The 17,541-nt window shown below is 36.0% G+C and overlaps 1 protein-coding gene across 1 annotated transcript in view; it reads right to left on the bottom strand.

Annotated features, from left to right (window-relative positions):
* The window catches only part of IMPG1 (interphotoreceptor matrix proteoglycan 1), a 53,002-nt gene that overhangs the window by 15,947 nt on the left and 19,514 nt on the right, over window positions 1–17,541 (bottom strand). The window contains 7 exon segments of the mRNA XM_085218443.1: window positions 7,011–7,548; window positions 8,052–8,128; window positions 9,524–9,777; window positions 11,158–11,178; window positions 13,201–13,259; window positions 14,840–14,986; window positions 16,753–16,841. Coding sequence (XP_085074569.1) covers window positions 7,011–7,548; window positions 8,052–8,128; window positions 9,524–9,777; window positions 11,158–11,178; window positions 13,201–13,259; window positions 14,840–14,986; window positions 16,753–16,841 — 1,185 coding nt within the window.

The following is a 17,541-nucleotide window of genomic DNA, read 5'->3' as shown; positions in this document are numbered from 1 at the left end:
AATCAGAGTAAAAAACCTCTATATGGACAGCTCTGCTGATGTACATATTAGGTGGAACGGTACAGCAAGAGCTGAATTCAAATTTACATGTTTTCTGCATATTGAAATGCCACAAATTCCCTGGATGCAGGAATGTTATATACAAATAAACAGGTAAAGTGCTGAATTTGAGTTCGAGGTCTTCCATTTTTAACTGAGGCTCAAATAAGATGAGGATTAAGAGAACAACAGGGGAAGAAGATCATTAACCTAATGGGTCACAGCAAATATCTCGCAGTACATAATTAATGACAAATGCTGCCTTTTTAATTTTTAGAGCTGTCATTCTGTCTGTATGAAGCCTCCAGAAGCCAGGTCTGGTGTTCAGTGAAAACAGAATTCCCTTTCCTCTGTCTTCAGTGAACCCCAGTTTCTTTTACAGCGAAGACATGCAAAAATTGCCCGAGGCTACTGTGGCTACCATTTCTTGTAAGCCATACTGTATTAAAATTCAGCAACATTTGCTAGCCTTTAAAAATAATAAAAATATATCTTAAGTAAACTAAAGACTAAACTAAACTGAGATGTCTTGTATGGTGTTTGCATTAATGAATTAAAGAGAGAAACAACTGAGAAGCAGTGAATTTGCAAACATGAATATGCTTTTACAAAGAAACAGAGTCAAATTTGAATAAAAAAAATTATGCTTAAAGCCATAGCTTCAGGTGGATTAACGGTTCTTATTCCAGTTGCTGATGGCTCTAAAGTTAAATTGGAAAAAATACGTTCTGAGTTTTAAATAAGAAAATGTTTGACAACAACCTAAAGCTTTAGAAACCAGGAATCGTATAGAAGTAGACATCTAAATGCCAGACATATTGCTCCATGCCACTGAAATGATTTTGGAGCTCCTTAAATTGAGATCTCAAAGCTGGGAATACTATTTTTTATTTATTTTACTTTAGAATGATTAGAAACTTATTCTGAAAAGTTATGCTACCTAGCCTTCAGAATTGGAAGTATCCTCCAAATTCTTCTTAAATTCCTGTTTCCCACTACTGTACAATAAAAAAAAAGTAGAAGAACAAATTTTGGTAGGTCATGGGACCATCAGACAAGTTTATTAGTTTGAAAAATGGTAAAAAGAGCACAGAAGGCGCATGATATATATTCAAGTAACGTTGACCCAAGGACCTAAAAACAGAGAAGAAAAACATAAAATCAGAAAGTTTAATCTGAGATTATCTTAAAATTTTATCATCAAATGAGTGCTTTTAGACTTGCAAAGAAAAATTAAAATGAATACAATTTTTTTTCATATTATGGTTTGAAAAACATAGAATTAATGGAATGAAGGTCACAGTGAGGACTATTTTATTCTTATGGTGCATCTTGGATATACACAATTTGATTTTATCATAGTTTTGCTATGGAAGAAGTAAGAGAGGGATGGAAGGTATCTAACTGAGAAGATACTGCTGGTTTTATTTTAAGTACGTGTTTCAATTTTAGTGACATGGATAATGATTTTGGACCAGATGCTTTAGGGATGACTGTGCCTGTTAAAAGATCACTATGGTTGGTGCAGCACAAAATAACCAGAGCACTGTTCTTTGGAAGTTTCAATGTCACAAACAATACCTAATTGTTACCAGTTGCTGTGGTATACCAACCTACACTCTCTAGGACTCTTCAGGATATATGTAGTACTCTGAGTATTTAACTTTCATAACTAAATTGTGAATATGAGATGAACAAATCTTAAGCCTGTCATATCTTAATATTGGCCTGCCGAAACTTTTGCGTTCAGCCTCATCTTCAATTTACAGATAACTTTTTTGCTATTGTATATATTGCTTGAGAGGATTATGCAGCTAGACCTACCTGTTCACTCTTCCAAGCATCAGGCTAAGGTAGCACCTTCACGAAAAAGCATTCTTGGCACATCTGAAGTTACAAGTGAAATGGCATCAAGAGAATCTGATAAGGAAGAATGTGGAAAAAAATCTGTCAGTTTAATGTCAAAGAAAACATGCAGGGAAAAACAGAAAAACATGCAAGGAAAAGAGTTCTTACCTTGTATGAACATCCATGTGAATTCCTGGCATAAAGTAGAGGTGAATTCCAGTACCCAAAACATCTGGAGATGTTCTTGCAAGAAGTAATGGTGTTTTCATTTCCATGACAATGTTGATTATGCCAAATAGAGAGCTGTGCTAACATAGATGGCCTACAGGCAGCTGGGAATGAACCATTCAGTGGCAGAAAGAATCCCCAAACATCCAGAAAACTGAGTTTTTCTAGAGATTGCTACAAAATAGTAGTGAGAGAGAAGGAATGTACGACTGAATTAACTGCTGGGCAGGAGGAGAAAACCATAGCCCTCACAACAGGGCTGTATAAAATATGAGAGCAATTACTAAAAGGAACACATCTCTTATCAGCTACACATGCAGATATGTCGCAACCATCAGTGTGCGTTTTTTTCCTCACAGGAAAAAAACTGTGATACACTCTGCAGACTCTTCTTCACTGAAAGTGTTTCTTGAGGGTGATCCAGGTTGATGAGATCAAGGTATAAGAATGACAAAAAAGCTGAAGTATTTTAGCACTAGTTTCATTTTCTCCAGGATTTCTGTAACAACATCTCTAGAAATAGTGCTTCCTCCACGATAGTCAGGACTTGTGGATTACCATTTACCTGGATTATATGAACTGTACATGGCTATTGTCAAAACAATTGCAATTTAAAATTCATACCATTTAGGAATAAAAGTGTTTTACTATTGTTATTGCAGACTTCATGAACACCTTTATCTGTTTTTACCTTTATTTGCATTGTTTTTCTACTGGAATTCTCTTAGATTTTTAAATAACAACATGTCTAACGCTCCTTTTTGAATAATCACATTGTGTTAGGTAGACTCATGAGAAGACTGGAAAGAAAGGGAGAAGAAATTTAACCATAAAGAAGAAGGAGAGATGAGTTGATTCCAGAGGAAGAATTCCAGGAGACATTGAACATGTATCTTAGTAGAAAAGAGCAGTTTTGTTTGCACTATTCATAAATAGATAATGAAAACCCAGATTTTCAAGGTGCAAGAGTGAAGGAAATCCTTTCTATAATTACTTAAAGTTTAAATCCCATAGCCAGGCAACTTTCCAGTAGGGACATTTGTATGAAGGGTTTTCTCTTAGTGTTACTAGGAAATCTCAAAACATAATTAGAAATTCAGATTTTAGGCTTACTTGAAATGTAGCTTTGCATCTTCCTAGATCTAGGCTGCTTCAAAGGTTGCAGTAATAACTATCCTATCTGATCAAAAAGTTTCTCTAAATCTCACTGGCGTGCCTTTTACTGTCTATGGACATCATCACCGCCTCAAATGAGTACAGTATCACCTAAAAGAAGCCTCACATCTGCTTCTAGATTATTCTTCCCACTGCCTGCCCACAACTGACTAATCCCATCCTTCACATCTTAAAAGCACCTCTCACTGATTTAACTCCTTCCTGCTTTTATTCTCCTTTCCCTAGATCTTGTATGGAGAACTTTATGTGTGTGGGCTTGCAGCTCTTTCTGCAAGCTATGAAATAATTTTTTTTATATTCCTTTGCACAAAGACTTCAGGTGGACACAATTAAAGTGGCTAGAGTGGATTTCAGCCATTCAGTGCCGAGGCCTCTGTAGTAGTGCATAGTCTTTAGTTATGCACAGGTGATAACTAGTGCAATTAAGTCCATCTGTGAAACATAAAGCTGATAGGGACGCAAAAAAGAATAACAGACTAAGCTATTATTGCAAGCCACCTCTTTTCTTCGTGATAAATGTGAGTAAATTTAGAGTTTTATTAAGTTCTAAATGTCTGTCATTTGTACTGTAGCCCAGGGAAGTGGGTGGGAACAAATGCAGTAGAATTGCAGACTGTCCAGCCTCATACAGAATGGTCTAAGTAGTTTTGCTCTTTCACACCAGCAGTAGTTAAAAGTTTAAAGGTTGATAAGAAATGCAACTCTCAAATGAAGTAGCCAGGCACAAAGTGGCAAAAAGTCTATACCTGCTAGTCATGAATTTTACTTGCAATATTACAGTTAATATCATCAGTACTACTGACTTTCATAAAAATTATATGATGAATTATATGATGGAGCTTCCTTATCTATTTTTCCTATAAAATAAGCAATAGCTAGGAAAATAAAAGAATAGAGAGGTTGCTGCATACGTACTGCCAAAAAGCTATAAAAAGAGAAAAAGTTTTAAAGAGTATGCACTTCTTAGTCTTTTAAGAACTCAGTAAATGTTCGTTGTCTCTCTTCTGTTAATGTTGTTTTGTGTACTAGAAGATTTTAAGCAAATATAATACAACTATGTGTCATTGCTAATGTGGCATCCCACCTTTTTGGAGAAAGATATTTTTTTTTCTCCTGCTAGTCATTTGCAGAAGTGATGATGAAGTTCCTATATGCCAATGTGTATTTTAGACAGAATTTGTGCTTAACAAGGAGGAGCAAGATGGTGGCCCTTCTCTTGGGGAAGCTTTCTTTTTTTTTTTTTTTTTTTTACAGCTCTATGCAGTTTATTCTGCTTTGCAGATCGATAGGCTCCAAACCAAATGCACAACAAATAATTTCTGAAAGTAGTGATTAAAAGGTTCATTCCAAAAGATCAAACCTGCACTCACAGGACTCACAGAAGTGTAAGATTTAAGTGAAAAATTAAATGCTGTGTGGGCACAGACAATAATGGCTTTAGGAGGAAGCTTTCCTCCTTTTCCTCTCTCTTTTTTTTTTCTTTTTTTCCTTCCCAATGAATTTAAAACTATATGAGAAAAGCTTGTAAACAAAATCTGGATCTCTTCTAATAGTGCATTTTCTATTTGCACTATACTTCCTAAAATTTCCTGATGTTTGCCTCATGGCACTGCTAGGGTTATCGCTAAACTATGCAGTGCAGCGTGTCTGAGGATGGTTTAGAAGCACAGCATCCAGCTTTGACCTGAAACCTTTATGAGAACCAAGTGAAGAGTTCTCCTGCACTGCCACCAGGGAACAGTCAAGCAAGATCTAACCTTGGGGCCAGAGGGAGGTTTGTCTCTTCCTCTCATCTAGTGAAAAGCGCTCAGGCAGTAACTAGAAAACATTGCAGTAAACAAGCTCTTCATAATTCTTGAAGGAAAATAAAAAACCTAGGATCCTCAACGTGTGCTGCTCTGCATTTCTGATAGGTGAAAAAGACCTAACTGCTTTTCTCCAGTCACTGGGAGATGCTACAAGCCTTTTCAGCTATTTAGCAAAATGTAGAACAGACATGCTTTATTGCACGTCCCTGATCCCATGAGTGAATAGAATGAAAGTTCATAGGTCTTCTCCCTGCAGCAGCATTGTAAGACTTGTGAGTACACACTGAAAATTGTTGCTTTTAACATTTTTCATCATAAACTTTCATTTCAGGAACATTTCACAGTTAATTCTTATAAGAAATGTTTTTCTACTCTTTAAGTCACTCTGCTAATGATGAAGTATTTGCTTTTCTTTCACTTCAAAAGTCTTTGTATACAGGCAAGTCTTTTACTCAGTGCTGTGATAAACCTGCACGTGCAGTGACGAAGAGTTGTGCTTGCTCGTGGCATGTGATAAGTCAGGTATGGGAAAAAACACAAAAGAATGCATCCATTGTTCTGTGTTTGTGAGAATATGCTTTTCCAGCAGAAGGTAATCCTGTGCATTTTGTCCAACAGAACTATAATGATTAAAAAGGTAACAGCAGCTAACTCCAGCTACCAGAGAAACTACCAGGTACAGTAACATGATTGTGCACAACACGGGGCTCTTCCCTGCCTCAAGTGGCAGCTTTTATATTCTTTATTCTTTAGATGCTCATCTAGGTACTTACTGCATCCAGAAAGTACAGTCCGACTGATATTACACTAAATGGCCATTCCATGCCTCTCATGTTTCTGCTGCACTGGCCCCAGTGAATGATGCTACCATCGTGCAGCTGGGTGTTTCTGGTCAGCGGTGCAATCACTGCCTCTTTGGCTTACAGGCTGATGCTGGCAGGAGGGAAGAAGGAGCCCCTTTGCAATTTCTGGGCATGCAGAATTGGTGAGAGCAGGTTTGGGAACAGGAGAGGGAGCAGACTGGTGAAGCTGGAGTGCAATGGCAGCAGTTGTAGCTCAGATTGCTTTGCCAGTAGAGGCTGCTGCTACACCACCATACCCTGAAGTGACTCTCTTGTTTTTCCATGCCATGATGGTGATGGAGACTTTGGGATTACTGATATTCTGTGGCTCTAGGGAAAATTCTAATATACCTGTGTCCTTGATCTGATCCTGGTGTCTTTGTCCTAACTTGTTTCATCTGCAGGGTCATAGGGAAACATGGCTAACATATATTTTTCATTTTAAGGGTTAGATTATGCAGACTTTTCTCCACCCAGATATAAGCATACATACATTTTTTGATTCATTATCTGTTTTTTCCTCATACCTCTGAGTGCCATTAAAAACCCTACTGAATAGAAAAGACTGTATAAATACATGGAAAATAGTAATTTTTAAGAAGTATTTTCTTCAGATCTGCAGAAATGTAGTCTTTTCTGATACACAGTACTCCTTGCTTGGAATATATTATTTCATTATATTCTTGTGGCTACCATCCAGATCTGCCTATAGAAGCCATAGTAATTTACCTACTGTGTTTTAAATGCTGTAATAGTTCTTTGTGTTAGCTGGGATTTAGTTTATTATTTTTTTTCCAATATGTCTTTTTGGTCTGTCAGTTTGAAATTCTACCACAATACAAATCCTGCCTTATTTCCTTATGCTTCAGCATTTGTGGTTAATTTTTTGCTTGTTTCTTTTTATTTCAGAAATGCAAAGTATGATTTTCTCTTTAATGGCACAGAAATATTTGTGTCACAACTGAAAGTGAAAAGTTAAAAGAATATTTCCTGTAGTTATATGTGACTGTATGACAACTGTATAACAACATTTCTCCTACTCCTTGTGGAAAGGTCTATTGCATCTTACCTTGTCCAGACAGACTGTCTCTATCAGCTTCCTTGAAAGGTGGTTCTGTTGCTCCAAGCAGTTCTTTCTTCATCTCAGCTTCAGTATGCTCATCTGTGGCCTGCAGGAAAGTAGGTAGGGTAAAACTACCTGTGGTGTAAACTGCCAGTGTGATAACCTGCTCTGTTGGAGACTCATTGTCATCGGTGATTAAGTCATTGCTCTCTGACTCATCTGCTGGAGGAGGCAGGTAGGAATCCTCTGGCTTTGGAGGACTGTCTGTGCTAACCAGAGCACTGAAAGGCACTGTGAATCTTTGGTAATCAGTAGTGATATCTTCTGTGTCTGGAGACTTGTCGTGAGGTGGTTCTCTGGAGGGTTTGGTAGGGAATGCAGGTTCAGATGTAATAAAATTACTATCAAAGTCTTCAGGTCCACCAATCTCTCTGCTTAGATCAGAGATTCCAGTTGTAAATTCATCAACAAAAAAGCCTCTGGTTTGGTCCACTGTTGCTGGGCTGGGATAAACCAGTGGGAATTCTGCGCTTATGGTGTCGTCCTAAGAAAGGATTTCAGAGGGAAGCAGATTTTAAAGGTGGTTTTCATTATTGTTTAACTTTCACTGCTAAAACAGCCAATAATCTTTAGTCATGAGAATCTAGTTCAGCATGAAGTCATGGGATACACCAAAGGTCTGACATGACATATGTATGTGATCCCAACCGCATTGCCTGGTATTTTAAATGCAGTCAAAGAAAGATGACCTTTTCTCCCCCTGTCAATTGTTCTCCTCTCATTGAGATGCACTACTGAACTGGTGAGCAGTTCTTTATTTTTAATTAAAACTGGAAAATGCAATCAAGTGGTAATACTCACCTGTGAATGAAACCATATCTCTTCTTGCACTATATCACCACAGCGCTCACTGTTATATCATATATAAAAGGCAGATATATATTTTTGCAAAAGACCATTTTACTGTATATTTACAAGCTCTTTCTTGGTGCTTAATGTCATTTCTTATGAAGAAAGAAATAGATAGGAGGGGTGGAATTAACTCACCAAGTCAGGGCCTGCCAGAGGAATAGTGACCATGCCTTGGATGTCATTATCAAAATCACTTGACGGTCGAATAGGTTCTGGGGAAAAAAAGAAAACAATATTTCAGCAATAGTACACTGAAAACTCTTCTAATACAGAGGAAAAATGTATTAAAACTATTATCCATTAAAAAGATGGTTTTTAAAAGTCCATGTTAAGAACAGAGGGGCATAAATTTCAAATTACACTGGTAATTACGAAGAAAGCAGGAGATTTATATACAGTATTTTGTATTCTTTGCTTAGTATGAATGGGATAGGGCTGCAGAGAACTGAACTGGGCATAGCTGGATGAGTGATTAAAATCAGCTGAACCACTCAGTTACGCTCACATGGGTTATGATGATTCATCACACTGTGCTGTTCATTAAGCCCAAATTGCTTTCATTTTTACCAGGAGTCCAAACCATTGCTACTCGGTGTTTTGGCTTTAGCACTGCTTTAACCCTCTCAGAGGAGGTCTTCAAGCACACACATGTGCATGTTGCTTTTCTAAAACTGTTTATTAAACGTAACTAGAGGGAAAAAGTTGATTAAAAATAGACACTACTTAAGTGTTCTATATCCGTGAAAATTTGGATTGGCATCTTTAATCTATATTAAAATATGATATTTTAATATTATAGAAAATATTAATTCATCTACATATATTTTTAGAGGGAAGAAAATTCTGCTGCCTGTAAATGAAACAGTATAGTTATGAAATGTTTGCTTTTTAATGTCATTTTGACAAGCATATGTATGAGGAATACTTTAATGTTATTTCCCTGATTTTAACTCGCCTCCCCAATGCTAGGGATTTTCTAGGTTTGAAAAAATTATTGATGGACTGTAAGGGGGTATTTATCAGCTGTAATACTATACTAGATGCAGCCCTTCAGCCAGGGCTATTCTCACCCATCTTTATTAGTACTCTAAATTTGTATTCCTCTTTCTTTAAATCTTAAATTTGTATTCATCTCTGCCCTTTAAGGTGCCTGTCCCTCTCTGTTTCTCCATCAGGAGGCTATGAGGCTTGCTTGCGATACAGGTCTAGCTGTTAGAATGCTAAATTTAGGTTAGACAAACGCCTTACTTTTTATCTTATTAAAGAAAGGTGTTTGTCCATACTGGGAATTCAGAACAATTTAGTGAATATTCAAGCTATTTTTATTTTTTCTTCTCTGGTTTGCCATAGTGTGCAAAATATCCAGATTTTATAAACAAATGGAAACAGACCTGCTAATGTGATTGGAAGTCTGACTATTTAAACACAAGGTGTATTTTGTTACAAACTTTGATCTGTGCATTCTTTAACTATTTTGCAGCACTTAGGAGATGTAGGTACATCAAATGAAAATGACCTTGAACAAAGCTAAGGACACTGTACTGAAACTGCATAAATTTGCAAGGGCAAGGTTCAGACTTGTGCCCAGTATTGGCCTGCCTACTGACCGTCAGTAAACCGAAGTGTCCCAAGGTCTACTGGTAGGGACCTGTCTTCATGGAGTGCTGAAGCAACCAGCTGCTGAAGATCCGTTACTGTGAGTTTGGTTGCTGATATTTCCCTCTCCTCCTTTGCAGAGAGTGGTGCTTTTTCATTTTCAACCTTATTTGATCCAATAGTTGAGATGTCATCTGCAGTGCTTTTGGTTTCTAAGCCATCTCTCTCAAAGTTTACCATGTATCGTGCTATAGTGCTACTTGACCTGCAAAGGGAAGATGCAAAAGTGTCCAGTGCAGCAAAATCAGTTACTGCCTGAAGAACAAAGAAGCAAACACAAAAATACGCAACCACAACATATTCTCTACTGCAAAATAACACTTAGAAAGCAAATACACTGCTTTCTAATGATTCTGTAATCTTCAAATTACTTTTACCATGCCTAAACCTTTTCTCCTTCTGTTCATACTTTTAAATTAAACTTCATATTTTGAATAAAATTATAAAAAATATTCTAACATAATCCAGTTTAAGATGACTACTCAGAAACCTGTGGTGCTGGTAATATTGCTTGACACAGTTGATTTTTAATTTAAACAATCATAAACGCATGCTGGCGGTTACAAGAGGCAATATTCACCTACCAATCATACAGGAACATACCAAAAGGGATATGAAGTTCATAAAAATACAGATAAGAAAAAACCCTATCAGATCTGGGGCTTTTTTTTTTTTTTTTTTTTTTTAAATGAAACAAGTCAGGAAAGTTAGCTTATTTGGCAAGAAAATAATATTTCACACTGGGCAACAGCCTTTCAAAATTCAAATGAGTATGCATAGCTTCTTACTTGCTTAACAGAAGACTTGAATCTTCCAAATTGTTGATACATCACTTTTCACAAATTGTAAATTCACATAATTAACATGAAAAAGAACAAGTAAAACATTTGTTGTTTTCTACAATATCAAATATTTGGAGAGAAAGGAAGTATGCCTTATCTAGTATATGCTATGTATTTTTGTTTACGTGATGTTGCAAGAATCTGGGAAAAGAAGTAGAAAATTCTTTCATTAAAACTAGGAGTAAAAGAGAAATTCTAGGATCTGCCATAAATATTATTACCCAGCAGCACTTCTAAGCAAAAAAAGCACCCATAGTTGTATTACAAGTCAATAGCTCCCTGCATTTTATTAAGCTAGTAACTAGTCTCTTTGCCACTCTATTTGCCATGATAATAGAGGTAACTAAGCAAATCCTGCATACTTACTGAAGATAACATTTGTGTGGAAGCACACAAATGATCAAAACTGAAAATTTAATATGCATTTTTCTTTCTTTCTTTTTTTTTCTTTTTTTTTTTCTTTTTAATTTTATGACTGATAGAAATGTTTTATCATCTGAATGTAAATTTTCTTATGTCAGGTAATTTCCTTTCCTTGAGAGACATCCTGACAAGCTTGATTGTATGAACCTTGCAGATGAAAGTGAAAGCTGTCCCTGCTGCTTTATGTCACAAATTCTGTATTTGAACAGAACACAAAACAATTCACTTGGTCACAACAAGATAAATACTATTTATTGATTTGTCTTAATTTCTTAGACTATAAAATGATCAAACTACATTATGAATTAAAAGCAAATTACCCATCTTTCTCCTTCTTCTGCCTTCATTTCATCGCAGAAAAAAAAAAGAGTGCCATAGAGGATTGCAAAAGAAAAAGAAACAAAGAGTTATATATACTGGTAAATCAATCAGTTGTACATAAAAAATATCTGCTGACAATTTATCTTCTATGTATTACCTATGATTTTTATTTCTGTGCGAAAATGACAGCCTGCTCTCCATCACTGCTCTTTTTTCCTTCAAAGTAGTGGAAATCATCATGTTTTGAGTGGAAAAACAGGAATTTTACTTTACCTTGACAGTCTGAAATATTTGAAATAACCATCCTGTTTTTCACTACCAATGGTGCAATTTGAGCATTGCTGATCATTTCTTTATAGTGGTAATGAACACCTTTGACAGTAGAATCAACTGTTAGTGTGACTGCACATTATACCTACTCTCATCCTAGTCACAGGGGTAATGATCTATTAATCACTTTGAAGGACTTGCCTATGTTGACCTTCTTGTCATTATCTCCCTTGATGAATTCTCTGGCACATTACTAATGCTGTCTTTTCATATTGCCTTGTGGAAAATGCTGTGAATAAATGTGGTGATACAGTCAAAGGAGAATGGATGCCCCATTCCTAGAGGTGTTCAAAGCCAGATTGGATGGGGCCCTGATCTAGTGTCTACTAGACCAGCCTGGTCTAGTATTAAATGGGGAGCTTGGTGGCCCTGCATGTGGCAGGGGGATTGAAGCTTCATGATCGTTGAGGTCCCTTCCAGCCCTGGTGATTCGGTGATTCTGTGGACAGCAACATATCCAAGGCCTGTTTTTGTAGACCTAAGTAAATCACTAGATGATGGGCAGCTCTGGTCATTCACGTTGATGAATGTACCTTCTTATCAGCCACAGAGAGCTAAGAATGCGATACTAAGCAGAAATAGATTATAGATCTCTTAGAGTCACAACTGAGATTACTTAATGTAAGTTGTATCTGTAAGCTGCTATTGCAGATATTTGTTTGTTATGCAGTAGCCAGATTTTTCTTTTTTTAGTTTAATTATCAAAATGATATGCAAGTCATTTTCAATTTTGTTTGCTCTTTTCTCTCCTATTTACAAGCAATTTTATGAGCAAAAAAGCTAGGAATCATAGAATCATAGAGTGGCCTGTGTTGAAAAGGACCATAATTATAATCTAGCTTTAACTCCCCTGCCATGCTCAGGGTCACCAACTACTAGACCAGGCTGTCCATAGCCACATCCAGCCTGGAAAAAGAATGCTTTTCTAAAATTTCATTTTGATACAAATGTTTTTCAACGTCTATTATGTATTACAAGTTGAATGTTACTAGTGCTGTAAGCCCACGTATTTCTGTCTCTTCCTTCTCTTTTATTTTCAATTTTATGTTATTTACTGCTGTTAGCAATTTGGTTTTCCCTTGACTCTTTATATAATGTATTTTTGTCTATTGAAGCATAACAGTTGAAGTTTTTGAAAGGAATTGTATATTCTCTATTGAAAAAAAAAAACAACACTGCAGCTTGTATCAGCAGTAAACATGGAAAGAAGCTAAGGCTAACAGAACTGGCAAGACAGAACAGGAATCTAATCAAAGGAATTGTTTGACACACTTGCCAGAAACCTATCTGAAAATTTTGTGCGTGAACATGTGTCCTCGTGCAACTTTCTCTTTCCAAAGAACCTTCACTTTGATCGTGAAGTGCACAAGATCCACACACAAAAGCGTAACCATCTAAATTATCCTGCCTTTAACTCTCCTTGCCATTTAAGAAAGTCCTTAATGCGATAATTTCAAAGCATTTATTTTACTTCAGCTACAGTAGGATTTCTCAGAGAATTAAAGCTACTTCTTAATAATCTGAAAGCTCGTAGTCTCACTTGGGATGTATTTGCACTTCTCTCCATATTATTGCTGTATTGCTCCTAGAGAACTATTTTCTATTTATAGAAACACATATTCCACTATGAATAAGTCTCTCCATGTGAAGGAAAGAAGGAAGAGTAGAATGCTAGTAGCCAATAGAAAAATGAATCCCATTTTCTTACTTACTTAAATCCCAATACATGGATTTCTTTAAATCCTGGAAGTTTCTCAAATATTTTTTGCATCTGTAGAAAAACATAAACTCATTAATTCAGTGTAACTCTTACTGCTAAAAAGCAAAACCACAGGTTGTATACCTAGACTATATTTTTCATGTTTCAGAGAGGGCTTTAGGAAGCAACCTTAAGTGCCCTTTTTGTGCAATTGTCATTGCTCAACTGTAACAAAATCTTTGCTGTCTGCTTTACCTGTTAATAGGCAAAAGAAGTTTAAAATAAATGTTACCTCTGCATACATTTTTTCAGATTAGAATAAATTTTTCTCAGTGTCTCAGTAATCAACAGTATTTTGAACTACAGCTAACTGATAAATAAAAATTTGTCTTTTCCTGTTGTAGCTGAGCCAAATTAACAATTTTATATACATCTTTTTTGGAACTGAAGAGGGAATCTTTTTAAAAACACAGTTCCTTTCTGATTCAATTTCTGGTTGTGCTATGGAACAGGCAGCACATCATCTAAGCATTTCTTCTGCTAGTAAGGAAAGGAATGGAGGTAACCATTTGATCTAACAGTAAAAATGATATAGAAGTAGCAATTATGTGAATAAAAATGTCTCCTTCATGAAATTCTTTGGAGAAAAGTGCGTCAGCTATGTTTCATGCTACTGGACTACAAATCATTATCTTGTCAACATTTCATGTCAAGAACAGCTATGGACACTACAAAGTGATCAGATAAAATTTCACAACAATGGAAAATAGTTTATAAATCAAGAAACTTTGTATTTTTCCCTCCCGTATGCAATTCCTTATATTCTACTTATTCTATGATATAGGAATACTTTAAAATTAATTAAATGTAAGTCAAATTGCTGACTTGCACCAATACATGTGTAACAAACAAAGTATGCAGGCAGTTCTGTTTGAGGATAATACTGCAGAATCCAGTTTTTATTGGTTCTGCAAACATTTTCTTCTCTGCTTTTCTAAACATATTTGAAACTGAACAAGGGTAGTGAAATATCTTGTACTGAGGAGCACTCATGAAACTGATGAGAAGGCTCATTTAATTTTACTAAGAAGAGCTTTTGGGAACATCATCATTAACTGCTATCTCTAAAAATGGTAGTTGAACATTACGTTATCATTATTAATTACATGAAGACACTGCAGATGTTCCAGTTCTTAGAGAAATTATGGTAATGAACAACAAAAGTGACTGAAAGTCCTTTGAAAAATAGTTCAGACAAGAGTAGCTAATTACTTTTAACATTTATATTACATTTTTAATTACATTTATTGCAGAAATTAAATTATGATAAAGTAATATGGTCCATGAATTCCTGATTAATCCCAAATGATATTCCTAATGTTACAGATGGAACAACATTCTCCTCATCAGTTATGAGGTTTTGCTGATGACCAAAATGATTGCTTGTTGGCTTGGCAGCTGGACAAATGGCCTAAACAATGGGAAGAGATGGCAATACCTGAAGGGAAACTGAAGGTCTTGAGACAATAGAAATTGTCTCCTTTAAATGAGAATGGTTTATTCTAGTCCTTTTTCATGGTGGAGGTAGCTTCATGTTATGAATCTATACAAGGTATAAACCCAAGATTTCAGTATTCACTAAGCCTCCTTACCTGTAGCTGAAATTTGGCAGCTAATTGTTGATACTGTGGGGAGTTGGGATCGCTAAGTTCAGCTGTGTATTCCTGATCAGTGAGAGTGACACTGAATTCTACCATTTGCTCTGCAGGAAGTTCTGGGACTGTATTTGTTCCTACCTCCTAAAAGAGGAGAGGAAAGAAAAAAAAAAAAGAGAAATAAAGGCACGTGATTGTTTTTCCCCCGACAATTCAACTTTTAATAGATAGATGAGTTCCTTTTTAAACCCATACCCCAAAAAGCTATCTGAACCAGATCCTACAAATGGTGACAGTTCACAGCCACTTGATTTTATTCTTGTCTTTGCAAATGAGTTTTTATTACTGTGACTTGAGAGCTATCTTTTACATTCTCTTGTATTCATAAAAGAAGATGAAGAAATCAAACCTTTTTTTTTTTTTTTTTTTTTTTTTTTTTTTCAGTTATCAATTCTTGTTTCCAATGTCATTAAAGTGGTATGGCTTGCCACTTTGAAGGACAGTTCTTGACCTCAAGAAAAGGAACAAGTAAATGATAAAACTTGTTGGTATCCTACCTTCAGAGTACATTGGTTAATAATAGAAACACTGCCAATGTGTCTGTTGCAGTTTCATGTTCAGACACTCGTATTTGTTTTCCCAATGATAAAGTAGAATTGGCTCTACCCATGTTACACCTTTCCTGTGCAGATGACTTTACAGCTATTAAAAGTACTCTTATTTTATTTATTAATTCCCAGTACTGTTAATAGTTTTGGTCTCTGCTTGGTAATTTTTCCCTTCCGTAACATTACTTTCCAAAAGCCAGCAGTGGCTTGTTGGCCACTGTGGGTGCATTCAGAAAGATTTCCTAACTCATCCTAAATATAGTACAATTTTGCTAATTTTGAGATTGAGGGATGTGTCTTGTTCCTTATTCACAAACTAGAGATTCAAATTCAAGTTCAGGGATTGGGAATTAGGAAATATGTTTCTCCAAAACAGTGGTCAGATGCTATAACTAGCTGCCCAGGGAGGTGGCTGAGTCACTGTCCCTGGAGATGTTCAAGAAATCTGTAGATGTTGTACTAAGGAATGCAATTTAATGGGAAAATATTGGTGGTAAGTGAATGATTGGACTAGATGATCTTGAAGATCTTTTCCAATTTTTGCAATTCTATGATTCAAAGTATTGGAGCACAAGTGCCTAAGGAAGTGATACAGAGATGTCACTCCGGAAACTTTACTGCACTGACTGCATATATGTGGCTTATTTATACTTATTAATAAGTTATATCCTGTAGTCTTTTAACATTTTTTAATATTTGAATTTGCTCTCGGATAATTCCACTCTTAGCCACGCTTTTTATACCTTGTGCTAAAATCACAATAAGAGCAAGACGATGATTGAGGTGAAGCTGGTCCAAAAGAACAGAAAACATATAAGCCTGAATCCCATGCAGGGATGGGATTTCCATTTCTGCTATAGGATGGGCTGGCATAAGGCTACTGGAGAAATCTGGACAATATGTACACCTGAGTTTTGATAGTTTTCAAGAATAAGTAGTAGAGGAAACATATAACTGCAATGTTTTCTCATTGGAAATAATGTTTTCTGCTCCGATTAATTCTCCATACTTAATTCTTCTAAGCCACTACTTGGGATGCCTCAGTTTTGAAGGAAAGTATATTTTTCACTCTATATGAAGATATGGCTCATCTGTTAAAGATCATTCTCAATATAAACACAAGATCAAGGCAAACTTACTTTCTATAAATATATCACTGCCTTGTGACTTTTTTAGCCAGCACTTAGCATTTAAAAGGCTTCCCCCTTTTTTTCTGTCCCTCTTTTTCTGTTAGCTTAGTTCAAAAAGAAAAGGTGAATGAAAAGGCTGAATAGGAAAACAGGCTGAGAGTCTACATCTCACCTTCACAGGAGTCTTGGTCTCGTTGACAATCTCATTGAGCAGTGTTCTGTTAGGTACCAGTGTGTAAGAAAAGGATACGCTGGGGGGACCTGGCAGGGTTCCGAATAAAATCATGTGAGAATGGTTTGTGCATTAAGATGGACAAATCCTCCCCTTTGTCTGTTGGTCATCTTGCTTAGCGATCTTTGTCTGCATTATGCTGATTTTCCTTTCTGATTAATTTAAAGTAACAAGAGGTTTTGACAGTTTTCCACTTGGAGGCAAAACTACCATGCTAGAATTTACAATCAATGATTCTGTCCTATTCGACCCTCCTATAAATATGTGTGCAGGATGTTTCCTCCTTGAGCCAAATGCTCATATATTTACAGATTTTTATAATTACATATATTTCTATCATTTTAAAGAATTCTGGTATGCAGCAGTGTTGGTATGTCTAAATGAAGCAATTACTCAATTTAATGTCTTGGCTTCACTGTGACTTTCTGTCAGAAATAATATTAATTTTCTTCTGTTTGATTATTTTGGCTGAAAAAATGCAGCAGCGGATGCTCTAAACGATACTTTACAACCGAAGAAAAATATGCTCCACTCACTACACATGAAACTAGCAAAATATAGTTTATAAGATGCATTTAAAGACGTTGAAACAGATATGAAATGCTACATTTGAATAGCAGACACGCTGTAGAAGAAACAAGAAACTGCTTATTACATGCTGTTTTGCTAAGCCGCTTTTGTTGTACTTGACTGAACTTGCTGTGCTTCTACAGTATTTGTTCAGTTACA

This window comes from Meleagris gallopavo, chromosome 2 (genome assembly GCF_905368555.1).
Source record: "Meleagris gallopavo chromosome 2, MGAL_WU_HG_1.1, whole genome shotgun sequence".
NCBI lineage: Eukaryota > Metazoa > Chordata > Aves > Galliformes > Phasianidae > Meleagris > Meleagris gallopavo.
Note: the sequence above shows the minus strand (reverse complement) of the source record. Positions and strands in the feature narration are given on the sequence as shown.